An 18,645-nucleotide genomic window follows, 5' to 3' on the forward strand; every position below is an offset into this window, starting at 1 on the left:
ACTTTGTATTGAGAGTGGATGTTTCATATAAGGGCCTATTTGGCAGGGCTCCTCCCTGGCTTCGGCTCAAACGTTTTGCTGGAAGAGCCGTTTTTCAGTGAAAAACAAAGTAGCCGAAGCCGTTTTGGCGGAGCCACGAATTATGACGTGGCTTCTCCAAAACGGATCTAGCTCCTCCGAATGAGCCTCGTCAAACACCCCTTAAGTTTCATTGTCTTGGAAAAAAACACAATAAAACTAGCTGTTTTGGAGGAGCCACAAATTATGACGTGGCTTCTCCAAAATAGCTCTAGCTCTTCTGGACGAGCCTCATCCAACACCCCTTAAGTTTGATTGTCTTAGAAAGAACACAATAAAACTATCCACTGAGACTGGTCTTATTGGCCAAGTGGCATAACCCGTAATAGGCCCAGTAGGTCTCATTTGGTGGATGGTGGACTGGTTTTGGACTTTGTAAGTCCTCATCCTCGTCCTCATCAGAGTCCAAACGGCTAAGATCCACTCTATACATCATCACTTCGTTTAAAAGAATTAATCCGAGGATGGTGGGATGAAATCTAGAAGTCTTATATGTTGTTCTAACCGACCTTTAACACCCAAGGTATGACTAAAACCTCAAAATATCTCATTAACATGCACGTGGATCACTATGGATCAAATTCTAAACTGTACTGGATGTCACAGACGTCGAGGCTGATGTCCGAATCGAGCAGATTTGGTTTCCTTGCCAATACAGATTGATTTCTTGCCAATATATACTCCGAGAAACGATATGCCTCATCTGGCGGACTGGTTCTAGACTTCAAGTCTGATGTTTAAGTCCGAACCGAACAGATTTGGTTTCCTTACCAATAAAGATTGATTTTCTTACCAATATAAACTTGGGGGCCCGGTAGGCCTGATACTGATTTTGGACTTTGAGGCTGATGTTCGTGCCTGGTTTGCTCTTTTTGTTTTGATTTATTTGGTTGATAAGTTACGATTAAAAATACTATTAACTGTTTAGCGTGAGAGAAAAATAGTCTTCGTTAAGCCGGATACCTCCAAGCGAACGGGCTGTTAGTTTCTCGCCAGTATAGATCGGTTTGCTTGCCAATATTCTATATACTCCGGATCCCCCAGAGCTTGCTGCAACTTGCAACGCCCCCGGACGCCGGACCCCGGATCCATCCCACCAATCCTTCTCCGTCTCCGACTCCAAGCCGCCCCCGATGGGCCGCCGCCCCCGCAAGCGCCGCCGCCGTCACGTGGGGGCCGCGGCCGGGGAGGGCCCCGATCGCTTCTCCCACCTCACCGAGGACCTCCTCCGAAGCATCCTCAACTGCCTCCCGACCCGCTCCGCCGCCAGGCTCGCCGCCGTGTCCCGCCACTTCCGCCACGAGGTCTCCCGGCTCCTCGAACGCGTTGAATCGCTCACCCTCCACGAGCCCCACTTCCCGGACCCTCTGCGGATCACCCCGCCGCTCCTCATCCGCCGTCTCGCCCTCGCCCCGCACCGCGCCATCCCGCCCTCGTCTTTCCGCCCCATCATCGAGGACGCCGCCCTGCACGGTGTCTCCGAGCTCTCCTTCCGCCTCACCCGCCGCGCGCGGTTGCCCAAGAACGTGCTCACCGTGAAATCCCTCGTCGTGCTCGCGCTCGACACCTGCGCCGTGCCTCCGTGGTCCGACGTCAGCTGCCCCTGCCTCCGCACGCTCAGGCTCCACCGCGTCGCCATCCACCAGGATAACGTCAACAAAATCCTCGCCTCCGCGTCATGCCTCGAGACGCTCGAGATGGAGTACTGCACGGGGCACGGCACGGGCAAGGGCTGCACGGTGGAGTCGTCCTCCGTGAAGAACCTCGTGTTCAGGCCGACGCTGAAGCTGGAGGGAACCGTGATTAGAGCGTCGGGGCTCAGGGTGCTCACGCTGTACACGCGGAGTAGGGCGAAGAGTCTGGAGCTGGCTCCTGCGCCAGAGATCAGGAAGGTGTACCTGCACATCTCCAAATCAAAGAGTATGAAGAAGTCAATGGAGTCATTCAGGGTTCGGCCGTTCCTGGATGCTGCCGTGAAGCTGGAGTGCCTCACGCTCAGAGGCCACGCCATGAAGGTGAGCTCGATCTCTTGCATCGTACGTTAACTTAACTGCTACTTGCTTGCTGCCACTATCAACAAGAACCCTCTTCATGATTGTGTTGATGGAAGCATAAAGTTGGTATGTATTGCATGACATCAGGAATAAGCAAAAGTTGGCAGTAGGCAACATTTTCGTTTGTAAAGTTTTCTGAGCATGTGCTTCTATAGCACAACCTGATGCTCAGATTAATCATAATTCATAAGAGTTCAGACCTTGAAATCAACTAGACATGTGCATTAGGAAGGACAGAGCATTCAATCTTGAGCCTTAGAGTAGGATTGACATATCATAATTTCGTGGTTGCATGGGATTATCTTAGCTAGAACTGTTATAATGTAGAATCGATGCTTAAAACCCTCCATTTAAATGCTCTGTGAGAGATCAATTGCTAGAATCACCTGAGAGATCAAGTGCTCTGAGATTGCCTTAACCTGGTTAACAATGCCAATTGCTCTGTGAGAGATCACTTTTTGGTTGCCATGTTAGACTGTTAGAAGAACATGTAATAGGGTGGCTCATGCTTTCGCAAGATCATTGGAACTTGAGGTCACTGGTCAGTGCTGTTTGGGCTGATGTGGTGCCAGAGTTCATCTGGTCAGTTGTTTATCATGCTCTAAATGTTTCAGTTTAAATAAAAAAGCTGCCCTTTACATAAAAAATGCACAATGCTAAAGACTCATGTGATTAAACGATGTCAATATGAAAAGAAAGCATTAAAACTTAAAAGAAGCAAGGGACTGCAAGACAATGGCTGGAGCATGCGATTAGTGTTTATGTGCCATCAACAACAATGGAAGAGCCTTCGAGGCAAACATTTTAGTTCGTCATTTCTTATGTTTTGTGCTTGTCTGGGGTTCTGGGAAAACTCAGTGAATCATAGTGTTTATATCGTGAAATTAAGTAAACATGCAACAAATATTGTTGAAAGACTTGCTTCTAGGAAGGACAGGGCATTTAACCTTGAGCTTTAGAATACATTTATATCTCCTAATTTCTTGGTTGCAATTTAGTATGATCTATTTATGCTCCAAAATGCATGATGCTGGTAAGCTAACATGCTTCATTGTGATTTATTGGTATGGTAAAAGTTCAAAGTTTTAAGCAATGTCGATTCTGGCACAACAAAAAGTAATCTAGCATATATGAAGTTTATAGCATACAGTACTTGTGAGTATGAATTTATGTCATGTTGGATGTCTTGATATTATTGCAGGTATTGTCATATGAATATGAAAAAAACCCTAAGTTGACGGTTATGTTTCAAGACTTGAGGATTCTATCAGTGAGCTTGAATCTCTCAAGTGAACAAGAACCTGTTTTTCTGCTGAAGCTTCTTGAGAGCTGCCCTAACCTACAGAAATTCATTCTTTCGGTACCTAACACCAGCCTTCTTATTTACATTAGAACCTTATCATCTTAAGTTTCATCTTTGGTTTATCGCTAACACACCTTCCTTCTGTACTAGGCTGCTGAAACAGACAATGGCAGTGATTTGCCCCGTTTCACTGATCACAAGGATAGGCTGGCAAGTATATCTTGCCTGACTACCAGCTTGGAGCAGTTCAAGTTTCTTGGGTTCAAGCCTCAAGAATATCAGAGGGAACTGATTGTTTATCTGCTAACCGTAGCAAAGCAACTGAAGAAGGTGGGGGTGGAGTTTGACAAGAGCCAATTAGCTGCTGTGAAACAGATTCTGTCAGTTAGGACATCCCCGATTGAGAGGACATCTACAAAGTACAAGAGAAACTACTACTTGGAGTTGGAGTACTCCTGATAGAGTTAGTATATATAGCTTTAAGGGTTTGAGCCTCTGATTGGCGATATTTTTTTTTTCCACCACAGCAAAGCCGAATTTCATTACTGACCAACGAAATTACAAGACCAATAAATTGCTTTGGTGTCACATCAAACTTATCATACTTTTTATTTATTGCTTCGTGTGTCATCGTGTAATCTTTCCAGAACGTCCCACTACACAAACACTCGAAATACATTCGTGCCGCAAACTGAATTTTCCGTAATGCCGTGGTACGAAGGAATATCGGTCTCTGCTGCCACGATACAAAAGACTGGAATCAGTCACTAGGAGGAAGCTCTGCCATAGACCGTGTTCTCATATTTGCCTCTCCACCTGCACGTTGTCGATGTCAAATGCGCTAGCTATCTAGGTAGGATCCATGAGTGATGTGGGAGACGGAGATTTGAGGTAAGTCACAGCCCACCTGTTGGAATCATCAGATGGGACCTGAAGCTCCTGCTCCGAACTGAACTGCTGGAACACACGGTCAATGTCCTCGTTCTTCACCTCCTCAAGGGAAGTGGGATTCCACTGCGGCATCATAGATAGAGAAGTTAAAAGAGAGAAAGAGAGCATGACAGCGATATACATATATTATTGAGCTACAGAGAGGAAGGAGAAAGAGAGAGGAACCTTAGGGGCATTGTCTTTATCAATGCTAAGAGCTCTAATACCCTGTCGTAAAATCAAATTGAAAATGTCAGTGGCCAAGTTCAAAACTCATTTTTAAGGCAACCGCAGTTCATTGGTACGACCTCCATACCTCATAAACATCCCCATTAACAACAGACCGCAGTATATTCATTGTAAGCCTAAATTCCTTAGTCAAACATTCAGGCAAACTCTGTTTCCGACCTTCTCTGATCTGAAAGTTTCAAATCATCAAGGAAACTAGAGCTTAACTTCTGGAACGAAAACTCATAGAAATCCACTGCAGTGCATAATTACATAAATCTAAAATAGTAGTTTTCACAAGAATAAAGCAGGTGGTCATGGAGGGGGAGCTGCGCTAGCCTTCACCTTATAGACAAGCAAAAATATAGAGGTCGACGGGATAAATTTGATTAGATTAACAATAATGTGAGATATTGTACCGATCTCAGGGTGATCTTCAGTGCAGTTGGCGATGATCTTCTCAGACCCTTTAGGACTGGAGCTATCCATTGGTTTCCATCTATGCTAGCTTCTGATTCCTGAAGTGACGAAAACTAAGGTGTTTGATTAATGATACACATATGCTGCAAAGTAGAGAATTGCCTTGTTACAAGGACAGTGGTACAGAGATGGTTTGATGCTACAACAAAGGATGAATGCATCTTAGGTGCTGGAAAAAACCGGTAGCTCGTTATACAAGGTTTTAGTTTCGTTTTATTAATAATGGCAGGTCACTTTCAAATTATACCAGATTTTCGTTTGAAATCAGGATTAAGGTATGCAGCTCTTTTGCAAAAAAAATAAAAAAAATAAAAAATAAAAAATCAAGGTCTAAATAAACCATGGCATATTACAGAATGTAGAATAAACACTAGCTAGCACATCAGTTATCACGAATAGTCTGAGAAACTGATGGAAATCACACAGCATAAAGTGGGATGGCATGAGTGTTGAATTCTTACAAATGCCTTTATGATGTCCTCAACAGTCTCCGCAGAGAAGCATTTGTTGATAGTTGAAAGCCTATCAAAGAAAGATTGAGATATCAATGTAAATTTATTTTCAGTATATGCAGGATACTTATCTTATGTGTAACAAGTTCTATCTTAAATAATCATCAGATTCAGTACTTGTTCAAAATACTATCTTCATCAGGTTGAACATCTGTTGAAAATTCTTCAATAACAGCTCGGACTGCAGACTCATCACCTGTGTCCAAATTCAGTAGACGTTTTTCGAGTTCTTCCAATTTCTGCAATAAATATCACAAGTGCTTTGATTAGTAAAACTACAGGCAACCACTATTAACAAGCAGTCTGACAGTCTCTACTCCCAAGTTTCCATTGTTTGCACATGCAGCCAAGTGGATATTAGTGCAGCAAAGCGAATAGAAGTAGAAATGCTAGCTGCTGAATGTCTTACTTCGGAACTGACAAAATGAGTAGCAAGACCAGCAGAAATCATTTCCTTCGCATTCAGTCTAGCACCAGTTAAAGCCAGATACTCGCCTGATAGTTCAAAAGAAGACAAATCGTCATGACTCATGAGATGCATCATAAATATATGTCGCACAGTCATATATTTGATTTAAAAAAATGAAAAACGGCACTCTACATTTGATTTGCAATTGCCAGTTTTTTCATTATAATATTTCAGCAATCAAGCCCATGCATACCTTTCAATGTATGAAAATTTATAATATAATACTTACCTAAATATCCAGGGAGCCGAGAATGGATGTAGGAAAAGCTACAATCTGTGTGCAATCCAACACTAGCCTCAGGAGTAGCAAAGATCTACAAAAAAGAAAAGGAGAATATAAGTTGATCACTGTTAGAATCTCCAAAAGGATTCAGAACGACATTTAGAGGCAATCAAGTGGATAACCTTTCAATATTAAAAAACTTGATAACATAATGCTCTGCTTACATAACAAAAGATCATATGAATAGGTGCACAAGAGTACAGGTTTTATCATGAGAAATGCAATGAAGATAATACATGTAGAAGAGTTAAGGTAAAATAGATTATAAATAATACAGGCCTCAAAAGTATTCTTGGCACATACTGTTTTCTCTGTGACAACTGCAAGCTTTAGTGGCGCAACCATAGCAGCACCACCACCCATCACAAGCCCATTAACAAGAGCAACCTACACGAACATAGGATAGTAGAGTTTCAGTACATTATTTTCTTCAGAAAGATGAATGGTTCTCTGGCAATCATATACCGTGGTTTTCTTGTACGTATGAATGTGGTAGCAAAGCCAATACATTCTATACACAACCTCGAGGCAGGAATCATCTGCAAAAGCAGTATTTGTAGCTCCAATCCTAAGTGACATGATTTATTGTATGCAAATGCACATCATGGTAACAGAAATCAATTGAGCTAGTAAGAAATTGAAATGATTTGATAGCAATGCCATGCAATTGTTCTGCAATGTCCATACTTGATTTCCCTTCATAAAACATCTTTAGGTCCCCACCAGCAGAAAATGCACGTCCAGCTCCCTATTCAAAATCAAACAAGTACATAACATGATCACCTTTGTCTACCTGGAGCTTCTGACAACTGCTTAATAATGTATAAAAACAGATCAATAGCAAATCTTCTTTCACCAGCAAGATGGATCACTCATGTCAACTCAATACGTTGATACCCTTGCCAACTTGCTGAACAGAAGATTTGATGGTACCGAAATTGTTGCACATTACATTAGGTGGTCAGATTTTAAGTTACAAACTCTCTTCGTTGTAGCATAAAATGTTCAACGCAGTTACAAACTTCAATATTCATTGTTGCAGATGGTAAAGAACAGACAACTTTCTTGGCTCTCGTAATTTTAACAATACACACCTAATCTGACCTTGGTCCATACCGTCCTAGAGCAGCAGAGCAGCTTCTATTGGACATATATATGCCAATGCAATGGTGCTACCATATATGCTGTGCCAACAATTACTAGCGCCTAACGTTGTCAAAATACCATTTCATATTATAATGGAAGGTACGCACCTTAAAGATGACTAATTTGGCGTTCTCATCCTTCTCCCATTTCTCCAGGAACTGTGCGAGGAGGTACACCTACAAGCAGAAACCACGCGCACACAATCGAACCACAAAGAAGCTTCTAGTTCAAGAACCAGAAAACGGGGCAAGGAGCCACACCACTCTGTCGGAGATGCCATTGAGCTGGCGCGGGCGGTTGAGTGATCACCCTCGCGCCCCCGGCTTCCTGTCCGAGGACCACCTGCACCAGCAGAGCACGGGGCCATGCTCCCCTTAGGTTAGCTGATCAAGCCCAATTGGCACGCAGCAGCAGGAGAAGGCAAGAGATTTGGTGTGCAATCAGTCAGCTGTATCGATCGGTGGTACCTCCTCGGGATTTGTTTGCTGCTGAGCCATGGTCGGCTGAAGCTTGAGGTTCCCTCCTACGTGCGTACTGGTGTTGCGACGCGAGGTGAGCTGAGAAGAATTTGTTGGCGGTGGAGGTGAATGGTGGCCTGGTGGACAGAGGGTGTTTGGTGTGTGTAGGTCAGTGTGGTGGTGGAGAGAGGAGGGTAGGTAGTGTGGAAGGGTGAGCTCGCGAGTCGCAGGTGGAGGCATGGAGCAAGTTTGCAGTAACAGGGCGGGGGTAGGTGCGGCTTGGCCTCAGAAGTCGCAGACTCGCAGGCTGGCAGTGGCAGTGCTCCTGCCCCCTTTTTTCAGAAAAAAAAGGTCTTTTCGTTTCTTTTCTTGAGACGATAGTCTAAAGACTTGAGTAATCCCATTTGGCATCAACATTTTAGGCCTCATTTGAAATGCAGGATTCTCCAAACACAGGAATATGAAAAACACAAGATTGAAGTCACACAAAACTTATAATTCTGCAAGAATCTATAGTGTAGGAAATTTTCTAATATAGTCTTTAAATGAAACACAAGAAAAATATAGGAATCGGAATAGAGAGATAGACAGTTATACACAAAGCAAAGTTTCCATAAGATCCAACCTCGTATTAGTTTTTCTCCAAAATTTCTATGTTTGCATGCATCCCCTGACAATCCTAAAGAAAAATATAGGAATTGGAACAGAGAGATAGATATACACAAAGCAAAGTTTCCATAAGATCCAGCCTCGTATTAGTTTTCATAAGATCCAACCACGTATTAGTTTTTCTCCAAAATTCAATCTTTCGTTCCAAAGAGGTGTATAAAAAACTTTCCTATAGAATTGAAGTCCTCCGAATTCCTATGTTTTTCCTATGTTCCAAAGACAAATCTAGGTGTACCATTGCTGATTTGTTGTGAATTGTAACTATAGGTATGCTTTGAAACGGATACAATCTTTTCAAATCATCCCTTCATCGCCGAAACGTCTCTTCCTTAATCTCTTCTCCCCTAGTAAGAACCGTCTCTTCATTCATCTCTTCAGGTTAACAATTGTCAAAGTAGCAAAAGGGTATGTAGCCTAGTGGTTACAAGAGTCTTAATAGCACCTTAGATCCCCCGTGGGAGCGAACTTTGCAAGATTTAATGGTGTTGTGCTCACACTCACCACCTGCAAGCGTGACTGTGTGATTTAGAGAAATACAAAACCCTAAGGGGCTGGTAATGACAATACTCTGGGCCAGCGTGTTCATCTTTATGGGCTCCCAGCCCCGCGTGACAGTCCATATGTGAAATCATTTACCGTACATAATTTTTCTGTTGTTTTTCACCTTTCTGATCTGATAAGCCTACAACGAGAAGCCAGCCCACACATACAAACACCACGCACAGAAAAAATCGACCGACGAGGAACAAGAGAAACAGTCGACAGATGGTTAGAAATCTCGTTTATTATTGCAGATAAAACTTCTTTTTTAACTTTTTTGTTAACAAACTCTCATTTCTTTTTTAGATTTTCAGTGGAAGAGCCTTTGTAAGGCACCGCCTGCTTATATGGTCATCTGGTCACTTGCTCCATCCAATTCATCATCAATGTGGTTCTATTGCTATTCTACTTATACGGTGGCAGTATGGATGAAAACGGATCGGATACGAACGGATATCACTCATATTATATTTGTTTTTATATTTCTGTTCGGATTCGGATTTGGACACGGATAGTGTTCGGATACATATACGAATACGGATTGACTCGGTTACGGATACGAATAATGAGTATCGAATACGGTATGAATCGGATTCGGAGAAGGTCGGATACAAATATCTATTCGGATATTGAGTAAAAGCAGCATATATATATATATATATATATATATATATATATATATATATATATATATATATATATATATATATATATATATATATATATCCAAGTGGGAACTTATATATGGGCCAGCTAGCTTAGCTAGGGCTATAGAGGATTGGGCCGTTTGGGCAAGAAGTAATATTTTGGCCCAATTCCAAAAATCACAATTCGAGACAAAAAAAACAAAAAAGCAAAAAATTATTGTTTCAGGCCCTAAACAAATTCAAATGAAAATGTTGTAATCAACAAAGTTTCATAACTTTTTGGGATCTAAAACTTTCATTTTGGTTGCTTCTCCATCTGAGATTCTGAGGTCGTTTGAAAAATCCAAATTTTAAATTTGAGAAATTCAAACGTAGTTTTCCTTGACAAGATGATTTCAAATAAAAAAGTTTTCAACTATAAAGTTTCATAAATTTCTGAGATCTACAAATTTTATTTTAGTCATTTGTTCATCCGACATAGTAGTAGTAACATTATTCACGAATCTCACACATCTCTCTTATAGTTTATGAAACTACAAGAGAGAGATGTAAATTTTGTGAACAATGTTACTACCACAATCTCGGATGAACAAATGACCAAAATAAAAGTTGTAGATCTTGATGTGTTTTACAACTTTTATGTTCATGACTTTTTCAGCTGAAGTCATTTAATGTTTGAAAATGACGTTTGAAGTTGTAATTTTTTGAAATTCAAAATTCAAATACATAGAATACAGTCACATGAAAAGATGAACACAATAATAGCTATAAGAACACAATAAATTGATAGAACATGATTTTAGAAAATTTTAGAAAAAAAAATTATCAAATTTGAAGTTAGTACGAGGGAGAAAAACTAGTTATAAGTTTTAGCCGAAGATTAAAAAGAGAAATATGCGTTCTTTAACTATTTCGAAATTGAAATTCAAATAGCATTTTGAAGCACTAAATGATTTCAAATGAAAAGGTTGTAAACAACAAAGTTTCATAACTTTTTGAGATCTACAATTTTTATTTTGACCATTTCTCCATCCAAGGTCGTTTGAATAATATCCGGATAATATCCGTTTGAATAATATCCGGATATATCCGATATCCGCCGGATATCGATGATATTACATTCGTATTTGATATCCGTCTAAGATATCCGTTTTATTATTCGTATCCGAAAAAAATTACGGATATCCGAGTAACTATTCAGATAAGTGTTCATATTTGTTCGGTCGAACGGACGGTCGAATAAATATCCGTACCGTTTTTATCCATAGGTGGCAGATATGTGCATAAACATAACGAAGCTGAAACCCAATCTGAAATACTGAAGCTGAGGGTTACTGACTTACTGTAATGTATAAATATGTGCTAGGAGATTTATATATGAGTTACTACCATATAATACTAAAGCTGCTACACTAAAAATGTACTACAGTTTTTACATATCTGTTACTCTGCCGCCACTTCCCCTTTTCCGCATGTGGTACCAGCATTGCTCGGACACATGCAAAAACAAAAGACAATTTTTTTTTGAATTGCTATAATTTTTGAATGGTGTATCCGCTTTCAATTCTGCCTGCACTGATGTGTTCTGCGTGACAAGACGAACACAATTAGACAACACTTGCCTATGTTTTAAAGAATTTTATTTTAGTAGCAATTTATGTGTAAATATGTGCTAGCAGATTTATCAAAGAAGTTACTACCATATAATACTAAAGTTGTTACTGAAAAATATACTGAAGTTGTTACAAAGTATGCACATTGATTGTTACCGTGACAATATAATACAATTGTTATATAGTATTTACATAAAGGTACTAACCCCTAAAAAGAGTAATAAGCCAAAACAAACAAGCTGCAACTGGAGGGCCAAATTATTAAAACAAGCATTGCATAAGCCGCCAACTAGGGACAAGTTATTATAAACACATTATAAAAGTTAGAAAATATGACTTGCTGCCAATTGAGGACATTTATTATAAAAGCTAGCAAATGAAACTGAAATTGATAAAAAAAATTGAACTGAAATTGACAAAAAGAATTAAAAACTAAAATAGACACAATGAAAAACAAAAAAGGAAACATATAACTAAAAACTAAAATAGACATTCGAACCTAAAATGGAAACCAAACCACTAAAATAGCTACCAGAAACTAAAACTGAAATTGACAACCAGAAAATATAACTGAATTGATAAATAGTAATTGAAAACTAAATTAGACTGTCGGGTTCATAAACCCGGGTCCCCAATGAACCTGCTTCCCTACAAAAAAAAACTCGGCCTATCAGACGGCGTTGCGACAATGCGCGCCTCCCAGGACGGCCCAAATACATAGTGACAGGCCAGGGCAACGATCTGGTCCTCAATCGGAAGGACTGGCCAAGGTGGGGACACAGTCCGACTCCGACCTCCTTTTCTGACCAGGGATACGTCGGACCTCCGCTCATGATTCTTCCCCAACCGACACGGTCGGGGCCAACTGGGAACGACCGACCAGGGACATCCGCTCGGTGAGGGCCCAGGGATCAGGCAAAGCAGATAAGGTAAGGCGCTCAAGTCAACCGCAATACCAAGGACCATACCCTGACATGCCCTACACACCTTCAGGACGGTGTCACCAAGCCATGCCAAATGGGCACTATGCAACCTTCCAGGCATGTCAGAGCATAAATAGTATTGTAGGCGCCGACGTTTGCCGTACCAGGCGAACACAGTAGAGCCTGCCACATGCATCTGACATAAATAGTATTGTGGGCACCGACGACCGTCTCATACCCGACAACGTGGGCAACAAGACTATGTAGCACACGTATCCATTCTCTCTTTCTCTGACTTGTAAGGCCATCCCCTTAAACCATAAAAGGGGATGCGCTCTCTCCTCTTGAGGGGACGTTCTCTCGGCTCTTGAAAGAAAAGAGGCTGGACGTTCTCTCTGGCTCTAGGCAACCTAAGCACTCGAACAGCTCAACGGTTCTAGAACCCCACAGCTACATAGAGCATACGCTCCAATACTTAGCGCACGTTAGAGCACCCGTCACTCTCGCCCATTCGGTTCAGAGTCCAACTGGGCCTCTAACACCCCCCTCTCATTCCTACTCGTTTGTAACCCCACAACAAACTGAGCACCTAAGCTCAGGAATAAAGTCATCGACCGACTAAAACTGGACATAGGGCACGTTGCCTGAACCAGTATAAATCCTGTGTCATTGACTGCCAGGCCACATTCGATCACAACGCATGGCAAAACTATAAATATTTACTTGGTTGTCACTTTTTACACCGATTGTTGGCACCGTCCGTGGGAAGGACGTCGTGCGTTCATGCTTTTGGTTATCGGATGGCCCACCTTTCCACCATCTTCGGCATGGTGGGCTCGAGCGATACGATTCACTTTGGCTCACTGGACTTTCCCATGCTCCCACCTGTTGGGATGTGGGTTCCTCACATCTTCCAGTCACTCCAGACTTTCCTCTTCGGGAGTCTGGACTTCATCGCCGACTGGCTCGGTGTACTACGCCTCCACGAAAAGGCGCTCATCCCGGCGTCCACTGGAGGAGGAGCGCTCTCCACCGGCCCCGGGCAGCTCAACAACCCCAACATCGAGACACTCGCGCTTCGCCTTGAGCCCATACTGGGCTCAAACTCCACGGTGAGTAACATATATGTTGTTCTTTACTTGTTGTTTAATACCTTCTGCCGACTCTCCAGAGGGACCCTGTTGTCCCCACCGTGACCACTGTGCGACCGGTTCCCCTATGGCTTTGTGTCCCCCATAGACGCGTACACATGGGGGCTCCAAAGGATGCTGACGCTACCCCCTCTCAAGCTCTCACATCTGAATTCGTGGGGATGATAGGCTATGCTCCTGCCTCCTTTCACGACCTCATGGATGACGAGGTCCAAAGCGACGGCTCCAACATCAGCGACATCGTGGCACCTAGCCACCCTCTGTCCTAGGGGTGCGCTATGGCGGACGCTCTGTGTGGGGGTATTAACCCCTATACCCTTATGGCTAGGTCTGGGCCGGCTCGGATCAGGGGGTCCGGCCCACTAGAAGACAACGCGTGACCTGGGCAACCTGTTCAGAATCCCGCGCAAGGAGTCAAGGTGGATTTGGAGATCAAGCAAGATCCTGATCGGTTAGAATAGGAATCCTTATCTGGCCACCTATGGCAATTGTAACTGGCTAGGATTAGTTTCCAGATCTGTAACCCTGCCCCTCGGACTATATAAGGCGGACAGGAGACCCCTCTAAAAAACATCTCTCATTGACATACAGCAATACAATCAGACGCAGGACGTAGGTATTACGCCTTTACGGCGGCCAAACCTGGATAAAACCTTATGTCTGTCTTGTGTTACCATCTTGTTTGTTGCTTGCGCATCTGTCTACCAATAATCTACTACCTTGGGCATACCCCTAGGTAGACTGTCGACCATATTTCATCGACAGTGGCACGCCAGATAGGGGGTATGCGTACTGCCCTCCAGGCAAACAAGATGGTCATCATCCTCGGTTCCATGGCTACGCCGAACGGCCTCACGTTCACCATCGGCCAGATCACCTAGACCACCGGCTTCGACGACTTCATCGCCATGACCCCAGAGGAGGTGCGGGTTCAATCTGCGCCGACCACTGCTTCACCTGCATCGGCTACGGCTCCGACCATGGAGGATCTGTCTCCGACCACGGTGGATCTGGCTCCGACCATGGCGGATCTGGCTCCGACCATGGTGGATCTGGCTCCGACCACGCCAGCGTCGTCTTTAGCCATGCCAACAACCCGTCGTCTGCTTTCTCACTATAAAAGGAGGCAGATCGACAACACTGACTTGCTCGACTCCATCGATCGGGTCGGCACCAAACTTGCCAAAACCCTGGCTCTGGTAAGTTCGATTCAAAGTCAACCTAATGAGCAGGTAACTATGACCCACAACAGATCTACCCGACCAGCTCGGGCCAGTCGTCCTGCACGACTCGGTATGGATCTCGTGGTCACATCTACTCCTGAAGGGCGCTCCGTCCATCACCAGCCAGCCCCTATGGCGGGTCTCCGGCTCTCCGAGTATGAAGCCTCGATGGAAAACCACCAGGTCCAGCCCTACGGCCTGCACAACTTCATCAACATGGTCTGGATTGAGGATTATCAAGAAGGATCGGTCCACACAGTTCAAGAGGGTGGCTCAAGCTCCTCGTTTGGCATCGCATCTAATGCCTCCGTTCACACCGAGCTCCAGCATCATGACGATGAAGGCGTTGAATACGATCTGGATACCCCAGACCATGCCCCGGGAATCCCGCAATTCCCATCCTTCCCACCAAGGCAAGGAGACTTGATCAATGTCGTCAGTAATGATGAACCGCCGGCGGTCGGCAAAATAGAACAAGAAAGGCTGGCACGCGAAGCACGCAATATTGACTGGTTTAATCGCCGACAAATTGAAGCCGAGGCAGAAGAGGAGGCCCGATGCATAAGGGTCTAATCACGCGACCTTAACAATGCTTTTGAAGGGTGGGGGACAAGCAGGTCTTCAGGACTCCAAGCGCCAATGTAACTGTTGCTATGGCGACAATGCAACAACTACCCAACACCTCAGAAACACAGGCAGTTCGTGATGACATACAAGCTTACCTGACGACTGCTATGGCCCAGACCGTAGAGATTGTAAATCAAGCTCGGGCTCCATCCGTCTCAGTCGAATCAAGCCATAGCCGCCAGTACTCAAGTCGCTCACAGCCACCCAACCAACGTGGCTCGCGCAACAACGACCCATCAGACAACCGTTAAGGCGGAAACAGTGACCATGATGGTGGTCGGGACGACAACCGCTGCGATGTTTGGGACGACAACCGCCGAGACAACCGTGATAATCGCCGTGATAACCACGGTCGCAGGGTTAATCAGGATGGCAATCGAGATCACCGTGATGGCAATAACGATCTCCACCATTACCTCGGAGGACGCAATCTGCGCGATCACATCAACCAAAGAGCCAACGATCGTGCATCCCACGAAAGCTATCGCCGTATGGAATATGATACTGCCCACAACCCTCCGGGTTTGAAGCAGTTTACTCCGCACCTTCGCCAAGTCATATGGCCCAAGAACTTTAAGCTCGAAAAACTTCAGAAGTACGGCGGCAAGCAGAACCCCGAATTATGGGTCATGCTCTATGAAACTGCATGTAGATCAGCCATGGCTGATGAGCACGTCATGTCTAACTACTTCCCAGTCATTGTTGGCCATGCAGGTCACCAATGGTTGGTCAGCTTGCCGGTGAACTACTTTGATTCTTGGCAAGAGCTCAAGCAAGCCTTCATCGACAACTTCATTGCTACTTGCGAGCAACCCAGCAACAAATATGATCTGTAGTGGATTCGAGATCGGAAAGATGAGCCACTACGCGAGTACGTCCGGCGTTTCTCGGAGATGCGCATCAAGGTCCTGTCAATCTCCGACAATGAGGCAATCGAGGCTTTCATCACTGGCCTCTGCTTCCATGACACCCTAAGGGACAAGCTCCTCCACAAGAGACCTAAATCAGTCACAGCGCTCCTGGCCACTACTAAGAAATATGCGGACACCGACGACGCCAAAAAGATAATTATCAAAGAAGCAGCAAGGGTTCCACGCTCCGACCACCCCCCACACCGTGATGACTACCGTGGTAACCGTGGTCGGAACGACAATTTTGACCATCGTAACCAACGCAACGACTCTGGCGACCACCGCGACCAACGTAATCAGCGGCGTAACCGCTGTGACGATTATAGGGGCAAGCGTGCTCGGGAAGATGACGGCGAGGTCAGCACCGTTAAAAAAGGTGGCGGATGTCATAACTACGAAGAAGACTACGCCAAAGCATTGAAAGGGCCCTGCCAGCTCCATGCCAAGTCAAACCATACCATGGAGAATTGCCGCATTCTCAAGTCTATCTACACGCGTCAACAGGCTCCGGATACATCCGACAAGCCTAACGATGCAGGGGAACAGCGCAACGAGGACAACGATGATGAAGACGTAGATCCCCGTCACAAGTATGTCAAGCCAACCGATCGCATGCACACCATCATTGGAGGCAAAGTGTCCATCGAGATCAAACAAGAACGTAAGCTGCTCGCCCACACTTGCTTGAATGTGGCCAACACCGACAACCTCATCACCGATCCGTGGCTCCCTCCTTGGTGTCACCGTGAGATCTCCTTCAGCAGAAAGGACCAATGGGCCGCAATACCTAAACCAGGACGTTTTCCCCTGGTCCTCGATCCTTGTATCAATAGGTTCAGTTCGACAGAGTGCTGATTGACGGTGACAGCTCCATCGATATACTGTTCAAGAACAGTCTGCCGGCCCTGAAGATAACCCAGGTGGATCTCAAGCCATATGAGGCACAGTTCTGGGTGTTCTCCCCGGATAGAGCTCTACACCTCTCGGGCAGATCACGCTACCTGTGCAGTTTGGGACCTGGACCACTTCCGCACCGACTACATTAACTTCATGGTCGCTGACTTCGACGGCACCTACCATGCTATCCTTGGTCGATCATTGCTCACCAAGTTCATGGCCATACCTCATTACAGGTATTTGGTGCTCAAGATGCCTACCGAGAAAGGAGTTCTAACTCTCAAGGGCAACGTATACGCAGCTTATACCTATGAGGACGACAGCTTCAAAATAGCAGAGGCTCACGACCTCTCTATTCGCATGGCTGAGACCATGCTCGATGCCAAGAAGACCTCAGCCGACCACCTGGAGATCCCAAAGCTCGAGGCTCCATGCAAGAACATCAAGTCCAAGGAGCACAAGGTGATCCAGCTGGTCGATGGTGATCCTAGCAAAATGGCCCTTATCGAGGCCAACCTGGATCCAAAATAGGAAGACGCGCTCGTTAGGTTCTTGAGGAGCAACGTGGATGTGTTCGCATGGAAACATGCTGACATGCCCGGTGTACCTCAGAATTTGATCAAGCACTCCTTGAATGTCAACGGCAAGGCCAAACCTATCAAGCAGAAGCTATGACGGCTCGCTTGCGACAAAAAGGAGGCGATTAGGGTAGAAGTTACACGGCTTTTGGCAGCCAGATTTATCAAAGAAGTGTATCATCCGGAGTGGTTAGCCAACCCGGTTCTTGTACGCAAAAAGAATAATGAATGGAGAATGTGCATTGATTACACTAATCTCAACAAACACTGCCCTAAAGACCCCTTCGGCTTACCTCGCATAGACGAGGTCGTAGATTCAACCGCTGGCTGTGAGCTCCTTTCCTTTCTCGATTGCTACTTTGGTTATCACCAGATCACTCTCAAAAAGGACAACCAGATCAAGACATCTTTTATCATGCCTTTCGGCGCCTACTGCTACACGACCATGTCGTTCAGGCTCAAGAACACCAGGGCTACCTATCAACGCGCCATACAGGCCTACCTCAAAGATGAGATAAAAGATGACCTCGTCGAGGCTTATGTCGATGATGTAGTTGTCAAGACCAAGGAAGCACATACCCTTGTTGACGACCTGGCACGCACCTTTGCAGCCCTTAATACATTCCAATGGAAGTTAAACCCAAAGAAGTGCATCTTTGGTGTTCCGTCTAGTATATTGCTTGGCAACATCGTTAGTCATGACGGCATACGCCCTAACCCAAAGAAAGTCAAAGCTGTCTTAGACATGAAGCCGCCCAAAAAGGTGAAGGATGTCTAGAAGCTTACCGGATGCATGGCTGCTCTTAGTCGTTTCATATCAAGATTAGGAGAGAAAGGACTACCATTTTTCAAGCTGCTCAAAGCATCCGAGAGGTTTGAGTGGTCAGAGAAAGCAGACGCTGCCTTCACATAGTTGAAACAATAC

At 44.6% G+C, this 18,645-nt stretch overlaps 1 protein-coding gene and 1 pseudogene across 1 annotated transcript; one reads left to right on the top strand and one right to left on the bottom strand.

Annotated features, from left to right (window-relative positions):
• Positions 1 to 1,075: 1,075 nt before the first annotated feature.
• Positions 1,076 to 4,023, top strand: LOC136459018 (FBD-associated F-box protein At4g10400-like). The gene is made up of 3 exons (XM_066458917.1): positions 1,076 to 2,093; positions 3,334 to 3,492; positions 3,586 to 4,023. The coding sequence occupies exons 1-3, from the start codon at positions 1,212 to 1,214 to the stop codon at positions 3,892 to 3,894; spliced, it is 1,350 nt and encodes a 449-aa protein (XP_066315014.1). The 5' UTR covers positions 1,076 to 1,211; the 3' UTR covers positions 3,895 to 4,023.
• Positions 4,024 to 4,043: 20 nt separating this feature from the next.
• On the bottom strand, positions 4,044 to 8,149 carry LOC136459020 (3-hydroxyisobutyryl-CoA hydrolase-like protein 5; annotated as a pseudogene).
• Between the last annotated feature and the right edge of the window lie 10,496 nt (positions 8,150 to 18,645).

This window comes from Miscanthus floridulus, chromosome 6 (assembly GCF_019320115.1).
Source record: "Miscanthus floridulus cultivar M001 chromosome 6, ASM1932011v1, whole genome shotgun sequence".
Taxonomy (NCBI): domain Eukaryota; kingdom Viridiplantae; phylum Streptophyta; class Magnoliopsida; order Poales; family Poaceae; genus Miscanthus; species Miscanthus floridulus.

Coding starts and splice junctions, on each gene's coding strand:
- LOC136459018 (XM_066458917.1), top strand. CDS start 1,212: ATGGGCCGCCGCCCCCGCAAGCGCCGCCGCCGTCACGTGGGGGCCGCG. Junction 2,094..3,333: donor TCAGAGGCCACGCCATGAAG/GTGAGCTCGATC, acceptor ATATTATTGCAG/GTATTGTCATATGAATATGA. Junction 3,493..3,585: donor TACAGAAATTCATTCTTTCG/GTACCTAACACC, acceptor CTTCTGTACTAG/GCTGCTGAAACAGACAATGG.